Source organism: Sinocyclocheilus rhinocerous, unplaced genomic scaffold (assembly GCF_001515625.1).
Source record: "Sinocyclocheilus rhinocerous isolate Xijiao unplaced genomic scaffold, SAMN03320098_v1.1 scaffold615, whole genome shotgun sequence".
NCBI lineage: Eukaryota > Metazoa > Chordata > Actinopteri > Cypriniformes > Cyprinidae > Sinocyclocheilus > Sinocyclocheilus rhinocerous.
The window spans coordinates 2635650-2646039 of NW_015631049.1; the positions used below are offsets into that span (position 1 = coordinate 2635650).

At 34.3% G+C, this 10390-nt stretch overlaps 1 protein-coding gene across 1 annotated transcript in view; it reads left to right on the plus strand.

The window, feature by feature from the left end:
• LOC107741256 (transmembrane protein 132C) overlaps positions 1 to 10390 on the plus strand; it is a 292083-nt gene that overhangs the window by 116816 nt on the left and 164877 nt on the right. Inside the window, exon 2 of the mRNA XM_016553957.1 lies at positions 4102 to 4987. Coding sequence (XP_016409443.1) covers positions 4102 to 4987 — 886 coding nt within the window. The remainder of the gene's footprint in view (positions 1 to 4101; positions 4988 to 10390) is intronic.

The following is a 10390-nucleotide window of genomic DNA, read 5'->3' on the forward strand; positions in this document are numbered from 1 at the left end:
ATTACCCATTCATAAAGACAGTCACTTGCTTCATTCCTGAATGAATTAGCCGTTCAAACGAATCAATTGAATGAATGATTCAGTGATAAAATTAGTGACTTGCTGCCACCTGCTGGTGGTTTGTTTCATTTTTAGGTATAATTTCAGTTATTTAAATCATTTAATATTTCTGTATTCAAAATTTTATATTTAAAACATTAATCTCCACATGAATTTATGAATTTAATTACCTCTGAGCCTCATTAAACATCTGAAAACCTACCTACATGCCACTTTTGTGTTCTGTGCACCCTTTGTAGTACAAATAAATTTTTTATTAATACTAATTTCATATGATTGGTAACTTATTTGTCTTATTCTACTACTTATTATTTTGGTTTTAATAGAAATTTTTAAAGCTTATTAACCTAAATTTTGAATTTGACAGATGAAAAGGATGCCATTGCAAAGGTAAAAAGAAAATACCCCTGTAAGTCACTTTAAGGAGTCACATGTCACCTCGTATAAGGAAGGCTAATTTTTTATCAGAATTTTTTATTATTGATCAGAAAGTGCTCCTTAATTTTTTTAATTAGGAGGACAAGCGCTCCTGATTAATCGGTATCGGCATCGGCCTTGAAAAACACATATCGGTCGACCCTTAGTATGGATGACCGAATCTGCCAATGTGACTTTTGCATAGAAATCTATAAATAACATAAGAATAAATACATTTTCAAATGAGGGATTTACACTTTTACAAACTTGTGTGTGATTTAGCATTTAATTTTTTCTGCATTATTTAATTGTATTATTTTATTTGTACACATTCATTTTACACATACATGCGTTTACTTATTTCTACATTTCCTTGTTTGTATAGTAATGAGGGGGAGTATTTTCTAATTCAAGCATAATAACATTTAGAAATGTTATTTCTAAATGTTATACAGTAATTGTACAGTAATTTTGTGACATTTTCCCTCATTTTACTATTTTAATAAATTTTTTCTATTTTAATTAATTTAATTGATTTTAAGTTATTATTTATTTATTTATACATTCATTTATTCATTTATTTCTACATTTCACTGAAAAAAAATCAGGTTTTGAAATATTTAATGACTCCTGCCTGGCTCTCAATATTGCAAGTACCTTTCTGTGTCTGCAATTTGTTTTTAAACTAAGGGACGAGTTGAAATTATTTTGTTTATTAGCTTTTGAACCCGGAAAATTTACTTTGCTTGTTGTATCATTCATTCATTCTCTTTCTCGTCATCGGCCTCTCTTCTTCCTCAAGACACTGGGTCCACAAGGCCTCACGTATGTTTTGTCTCAGTGTTGATTTGAAATGAATCGCTGAAGGTATATCTCTCTCTGAAGGGATTATTATGTGTTTAAACTCTTGTTGTGAGACGCAGCGCCATACCAAATCTTCATTATATTTTCACACCTTTACTATGCTTCACTCCGCTACCTGAGGAGAGAGAGAGCGTGAGAGAGATAAAGTAACACAATAAACCTCTGGTTCTATTCCAGGCAGCTGCTTGAGTTTCTGTTGCTCTCCATTCTGTCACTGTTTCAAAACATGCAAATGAGACTCTCTGAATCAGCACGAAATCTGTTGTTTCACTGTAAAAGAGAGAAAACAAATGAGAAATACAAAAATACAAAAGATTGAAATACTGGGATTGTGTATTTCATCATCTTATATTGGCTTATAATGAGCTGAGGTCGAAACTCTTTCTGTGTAAAATGTGTGTGATATTGCTTAGTTCTCCTGTTCTCTGATTTATCAAGTTTTTGTGAACTTAAATGAAACTCAAGAAACAAATGTGGGAAAAAATGTAGCTATAACCTAGCACTGTATTGAAATTTTCTACATTTTCTTCATTTTCTCCACAATTGTCTGTGATTATTTCAGTTCAGATCACTTAAAATACAGGGCTATTTTTTGTTTTTGGTTCAGATTGTAAGAATGTTTCAACTGTCATGGATGTCATTGTAATATTTGCATTGCAATTGGTCTTCTTTTTTGCATTTATTTGCATATTAAATTGTGCTCGGTCTTGCATTTACTTAATCATCAGCTACCTTTATGTTGCAAATGCGGCACATGGCATGTGTGCGCTTGTCTGTTCGAGCATCATTTTGCCTCATACTGGCTCTATCAGTACAGATCTAAAATTATAACAGGAAAGAACTGTAAATTTAGGGTCTGATTCATTGAAGCATTTGGCACACTCAGTCTTTTTGGCAGACTGTATTACATTTGATTGGCAGAGAGACCTGATAAGCTCCCTCACAGCCTTAAAGGAAAATGCAAACATGTGCTGAGGGATTTTACAATGATAGAGGTATCCTTAGAGAAAGGTGAAGGATTGACTTTATGCTTCAATTAACCATGAGTGAGTACAGATGCAATAGAGCTTCCAAATGTAGCATAAATACCTTTTCTCAAAAAAATGTCATTTGCTCCTATCAGATTGCATGACTGCAATGCAACTTCTGGGAGTTATGGCACACAGGTTTCAGTTAGCAACAAAATCGTGTTTAAAAGATATCGGGTTAATATTGTGAGAGCAATATAGTGCTACCATACCAAATTTCTTTGTGCTTAAATGTTGAGATACTAATAGATTGTGTACTAGAGTAGTACAAACTTTCTGACCTTTCAAACTTTATGCTGCAGCTCAAAAGTTTGGCTATTATGACTGCATCTCCTTGGTCAAGAATGCTAGCATAGCATAGTGGTAGTGGAGTAAAGTTGTGGTCTTGCAGCTGAACAGATTGGTGTCTGATCCTGCAGTTGTTCTGGGATTGGATTTTACAGAGGTCAGAGTCCCGCTGTAGTGCCATTCTGCCCTTGAGCAAGGCATTTATCCCTGAGTTGCTCCTGTGGGAACTTTTTTGTTGGATAAAAATGTCCGCTAAATGACAGATTTCAATTTCAGTGATGACTTGTTGACTTTTTGGGTCATGTTTTTAGAGTTCAAATAAATTGTCCCTGAGCACAAAAAGAGGCCTTTCCACCATCAATGTTACACCCTGACACTCACAAAGAGACACGTAGTCACAAAGCCACTGCAGTGTCATATCCTGTCCAGTAGAGGTGGAAACAATTGTGCAAATGTGAGCCATAGGGCTTCAAATGATTCCTGTTGCTTAACTGGTAGAGCATGGTGTTAGCAATGTCAAGGTCATAGGTTCGACATAAGTCACTTTGGATAAAAGTAGTGTTGTGATAATACACTCATACACTATATAGATATATCACAATTATTTTTACCACAATAGCATATTCATAGGTGGGATCCTTTACTTTAAAGTATGTTTTTAGGACTTTTTATGTATTCATGAGCACATTTACATAATTTTCTGCAGGTTAATTAAAGAAAAAGCAGGTTGTAAAAAAAGCACAAATTGGCAATTCTCATTCAAAGAAGTACACAACCTGCTTGACTTATATACTATATATAATAATAATAATTATTATTATTATTTTACATTTGTTAAATAAATGTCTGTTTTTCAAATAATCCATTTAGCAAAGAATCCTGAAAAAAGTATCACAGTTTCCACAAAAATATTAGGAAAAACCCATTTTTATCAACATATTGACAATAATAAGCAACACCAAATCTATATATGAAGAATTTCTATAAATAATTTCTGAAGTATCATGTGACACTGAAGACAGGAGTAATGGCTGCTGAAAATTCAGCTTTGCCATCAGGAATAGATTACATTTTAAAAATATATTAAATTGTAAAACAGTTATTTTAAATTAAAATAATACACCAACTTTTTGAATGATAGTGTACATATAATAACATTTTCTCTTTAAATCTTTGTCTTTATTCTTGCTGAACTCTTCTTGCTATTCACTCAGAACATTGACTTGCTCTCTACACACACTTATACAATTATCTTTCCAAAGAACCTTGGCCTTAATTTCATTTGTTTCTTTGTAAATAAATGCTCTCGTAAAATGAGATAAAACAAAAATCAGGGGACACTTTAAATTATAACTGAAAGCAATTTTCCTTGTAATAACATCTGTAGTGTCTCTGAAATTAAATAAACATACAGTTAAATCTCTTTCTCTTTGTCTCTCCACAGTGTGTGAAAGCAGGGGCGGAGGTAGCGATCTCGTGCCCAGGTTCTCCTCATCCTTGCCCACGTACCTCCCTGTGTCCTGCCAACTGCAGGGTGCAGAGTCATCCTTCTTTCTCCGGGAGGCCACACAGGATGTGATGCGTAACGGGAGCTTGCAGACACGCAGTGAGCCTCTCTTTCTCCACTTGCCCGATGCTGGCCCTGCTCCCCTCTTGTCGGTCAACTGTAGCTATGGCAACCTCACCGCAGAGGCGCCAGTACCACCAGAGCTCCTCCAGGGGGCGCTGCCACGTTCCTTCCACACCTCTACACACCTCACACTGGGCTGGAAGGTGAGAGCGCACCTGGTAGGCAGGAGGATAGGAGTCGATCGACCTCAAATCCAGGTGTTGTTTTATCTGGCGGGCCGCAGGTGGGAGGATGTGGATCCTGCCACGGAACTGCTTCCGTGTATCCGTGTCGTTGGGTTCCGTGATCCAGGGGAAGGCTCTGTATCAACCGCCTGCCGACTGGAGGGAAACATGGGGATCTGTGTAGCCCAGCTTGGCATCCCAACGACCTGGTTCAACGCTCCTCCGCCACGTAGGCGCACACAGGAGCCCGTTCCTGTCACGGTGGAGTTGCACTACTCCATCCTTCCTCCAGAGGCCCAGGGGAAAGAGTGTGTAGCGGGTAGGGTGCAAGGAAAGGCTGTAGGGCAGGAAGGGGATATGCAGAGGATTGGGACGGTGACTCTCGCCACTGGGGACAACAAAGCACCCAGAAACAGACTTAGACTGGATGGAGACGTCGAGATTCTGGCACCCCCCAGCCCAGTTAAACAGGGACAGACAGTGGGATTTCAAGTACTAATGAATCCTGCTGCCGCCACTGAGCAGTTCACACTGAGGTAAGACAAAGTATATGCACACACCTGCATAGAGGTTGAACGTCTTGAGCTCATTAATGCATTAATGCATCGATCAGACAATAATTAGTTCTTAATTTCAGTACAATCCACCAAATCTGCTATGGTGTAGGGCTTGTATGACTACTCATTTTTACTTGCCTTGTACTTGTCTTCCAGAAAAGTAGCCAACCTTATGTGAGTGAATCACAATATGTAGGGATGCACTTGATATTAACATTTTGGACAATATTTTAATTGTCATTATTTTATTATGATGTAATTGTAGGGGTGCACTATTTGACCAAAATCTTATTTCACTTTGCAAGTAATTTTATTTCACAGTAATGGTATATGTTACAATATAAAACTTAGATCAAAGATGCACATAACAAATAATAGGACAAATTCAAAGAAAGATATAAATAAAATACAGAAATGGAATAATTAAATGTAAAAACATTTAAAGCTGCTGACCAGTATCGACAATCCAATAATTATTTTCATGTAATGTGCAATATTATTTTTTTTCTAAATAAATTAAAAGTAAAACAATATTATCAAACAAAAAAACAAACAAATGTAAAAAAATTTTTTTTTAACACTTTGCAAGTAATTTTATTTCACAATAATGGTATATGTTACAATATAAAACTTAGATCAAAGATGCACATAACAAATAATAGGACAAATTCAATCAAAGAAAGATATAAATAAAATACAGAAATGGAATAATTAAATGTAAAAACATTTAAAGCTGCTGACCAGTATCGACAATCCAATAATTATTTTCATGTAATGTGCAATATTATTTTTTTTCTAAATAAATTAAAAGTAAAACAATATTATCAAACAAAAAAACAAACAAATGTAAAAAAATTTTTTTTTAAAAGCTAAAAGTGACTTTAGGCATCAAACCATTATAATGTATTGCATGAAAAAGGGATATTCATCTGCTAATGATAGTTTAAAAGTGTTATAAAATTTTTATGTCTTTAAAGATTAACTTTAAACATAGGAAATGAGCTTGCATAATTATATATCCAATATCCAATATCCAACTGGAGCTGAACTCTGCAGGATGGCGACCCTTCAGGAGCAGAATTGGGCACCTTTGCTCTAAATTAATGAACATTTTAGCTTGCTTACAGCATGTTTATGAACATAAAAGCTGCGTCCGAAAGCTCAGGCAGCAGACTTGTTGGCTCGCTGCCCTATCAGTTTGTTTATTTATTGGTATTATTTAGTCATAAACATTTAACAAATCAATAAAGAAATATCACTATAATATTATATACTATGAGTATTTTATAATAATAATTTTAATTTATATAATAATAATAATAATAATAATTATTATTATTATTATTTTAACTAATGGTAAAATTACAATAGTAATATATATATATATATTTTTTTTGCTAAAAAACATTAAGCCAAAGATTTTTTATTTTGGCGGGGAAAACGCAGGGAACTTCTCTTTTAAAATGCTTCTTTTGTTGACAACAGATGTATGAATTACACTCATTACAAGTTTGGGAAGATGATTTGGGCAAGTGTCATTTTCAAATGCATGGTATATGCGACTCAATCTCACAGGACTTGCAGAGATGGAGTTTGTGTGGAGCAGCATTTACTGCTAACCGCTCAGAGACACTGAAAACACTCACAGCTGCTCACAGGACATAACATCAGATTACATATTTATATAATTTCAATGCCGTCTTTGCAATTTGATAATCGTTCTTTTAAACCATTTCGCATACTTTGGCATTGTTAGAATTAATAAAAAAGTTATCAGCCAACTGATGAGTAACACTGTTTCATATACTTTCCAACTCAAGCATTTGGTGCTTGGCGAGTGTTAATTTTAGGCCCTGTTTACACCCATGGAGCTCCCATTATTCAGTGCTAACAATACACGCGCATGCAGTTTGGTGATCCTTATAGTCACAGTTCACACATGAACACACTGCTGCTCGCTTACTCTATGGAAGCTTTTCATTCTGGTGGCCTTGGGGCTTTCCCAGACATATGATAGATTAGACTTATTCATCAGTGCGCAGATAAAGCAGAGCTCCAGACTACAGCCATACCCGTCCCACCAGCTCCGCTCCTCTCTTCTCTATCACTGCTGTTGAGTTTTATAATGGGCAATAATTAGTCTCCGCCATCAGCACATAAGGATCATTAAAATGGATGAAGGAGCAGTACGTTAAGGTTGTTTCAGGGGGTATAACAACCGAGTCTCTCGTATAGTCACTGACAAGATTTTAGGTGGATATTTACATCCGAACACAGTCGTTATTACTGAATTAGGAGGGCAACATGTACTTGTTAAATATAATTGTTTACTACTTAAGCTAAGAGACTTTGGTGTGATGCCATCTAAGAGTATTTATGTCTGGGACTGCGATTATCTGCAGGAGAGTCACTATGGAATATGTCTCTCCTATCTCAATTAACCATTTCCGTCAGCAGAGAGACAGATGCATGCTGGCAGAGGAAGATGCTATTGTTTCTGCTAGTTGAACGATGCTGCGACATCAAAGCCACTCCTGCTGGTGTCATTTGGCTCTATAAAAGATGTGTGATGCCTTTCATTTCTCCACCTGCTATCTGTTTAGATGGAAAAAATCAAAATGTTTTCCTCCTACCGATGATGGGAAAAGTCTCCCAGCCATTGTTTGTTTGTTTGTCTAGAAATTCACACATTTTTGCTCTCATTGTTGCCGAGGAGGAGAAAACAGAGTTTGTGTAGTTGGTATTTTTCCTTGTTTGTGTGTCATACACATGGAAAGACACAGGTCTTTGAAAGCACACCTCTACAGACATTTGAATTAACCTAACAAAGCCAAAACATTTAGAAATGTCTTCTGTCACAGTCTAGACATAGTTTAAAGATTCTAGATCAGTGGCCATCAGTTTTTACTTGTGTATATACCTGTACCTTAACAGGAAAAAACATTTTTTTTTTCTTTTCCCCATTGACTAGTTAACATAAGCAGTTCTTAAATGTTAATTATCATTTTGCATTAAATTGGATTTCTACAAATTTAGAAAATAATTGCGATTTTATTTTATTCTATTTTATTATTTTTATTTCATTTCATTTTATTTTATTTGTTAAAAACCTCTACACCCAAGGGTTTCAAAGAGGTTTAGACCAACTTTTTTGGTCCACAATCCATTTTCTAAAGTGTAGTAACTAACAAATATTTAAAATTAGCGACTCATTTTCTTAAGAATAACAAGTTGAATTTTCAGTCAATATTATTCGAAACTTCAAATCATAGAAATATTTTGTGACCCTTTCTGTATCTCTGGTGACCACCAAATAGAGTTGTGACTATAAGAGTATTATTATTTAAATTAAGATTATTATTTAAATCAAATTATTTAAATTCTCAACTCTGGCCCTCAAGGTCCACTTTCCTGCTGGGTTTACCTCCAGTCGTGATCAAACTCACCTGCCTTTAACTTTCTAGTGATCCTGAAGACCTTGATGAGCTTGTTCAGGTGTGTTTGATTAGGGTTGGAGCTAAACTCTGCAGGAAAGTGGACCTCAAGGGCCAGATTTGAGAACCCCTGATTTAAATTATTATTTAAATTATTAAATTAAGATTATTATTACCATAAGATTATAATTTACATTTTTTTAAATGATTATTATACTGAGGTATGTAAATGTGATTTGACTAGCTTAATATTTAGATATTTTTTTCTCTGGGTTAACATTAGCACCTCTTCTGGCTTGTTTACGGTAAGTCATTACTCCTTATATTACATCTTATATTGCAACAAGCTGTTAGACAAACTGTGTTTTGTTTTGTGCGTCTAGAAGGAAGTTATGAGTTTAAATGAATTAGAACATCTCATTTTGATCACAGTTTTGGAAATAATTCTTCAGTCTGTCCTGTTCTTTCAAGTGTGCCACACAGCTGTCAAACAGTGTTTCAAGAGGAAACATTTACACTTCAGAATGTGATGCTTGGTGAACAAAACACTGTGGATTTCTCAGATGATTTGGCACATTTTTCCAGTTTTAGTACTTGTCCTCAAATCAGCAAGCACAACTGTCTACGGCTTTGCATATCTTACTATTTAACAGATTTGTACAGTTTTTACCTAATTTGCGAGGCTAGGTTCATTTATTATAAGAACTTCAGCTTAAGAGTAGAAAGAAAGACAGAAAGAAACCAAACAATACATGGTAACACTTTACAATAAGGTTCATTAGTTTAGTTAACTACTTTAGTTAAAATGAACTAAGAATAAACAATACTTCTACAGCATTTATTAATCTTAGTTGATGTTAATTTCAGCATTTACTAATGCATTATTGAAATCAAAAGTTGTGCTTTTTAACATTAGTTAATGCACTGTAAATTAACATGAACTAACAATGAACGACTGTATTATCATTAACTAACATTAACAAAGATTAATAAATACTTTAAGAAATGTGCAGTTCATTGTTGGTTCATGTTAGTTAATACATTAACTAACATTAGCTTATGGAACCTTATTGTAAAGTGTTACCCAATACATTAACCACAAAAAACTAAAAAAACTAAATTAAAAAAGAAAATATCTTCTTTTTCTTTGAAATAAATGAATACTTTCAGCATGAGGATGAAGGATGATCCTTCAATAAATAATTGAAAAACAAAAAGATAAATTAATCAAAAGTGACAGCTAAGACATTTATAATTTTACAAAATATTTCTTTTTAATTACTGTTTTACAGTAGTACTGTATTATTTACTGTATTTTTTATCAAATAAATGCAGCCTTGGTGAGCATAAAATAGCATAGTATATTGGTAACACTATACAATATAGTCTAATTTGTTAATATTAGGGTACATTCTTATAAGGTTTGGTCAAGTTAGTTCACGGTGCTTTAGCTAATGTTACCAGATGCAAATGTTGATTTTAAAAATGTTTTTAAAAATGTTGAAATTGATATTTACTGATATTAATAAATGCTGTAGAAGTATTTTAGTTCTTGTTAACTGATAGTTAACAAATTAGTCATTATTGTAAATTATTGTCAGTATATAAAATATAGCTGAACGCCGTATTACCTTGAGCATGTGTCTGTATTAGGGCTGTGAATCTTTGGGTAGACAGCGAATCGATTCGATTCACGATTCATAGGTCAACGATTTTTGCAAATTCAGAACGATTCGATTCTGCATTATTTAAGTGCATTCACAGGATTATTTAAATGCTTCCCCTAAATTCTTTAAATGCTTAGTCAGGGGGCAAATTACACAGCAGCCTTTATGGTTAGAGAACCATAGGTTACAGAAAAAAAACTATTTGTCCATTGTTAGATGCTAGTTTAATGATGCTATGGCATGACATGGCATATGTAGAAATTTATGTAAGCCAAGATTTT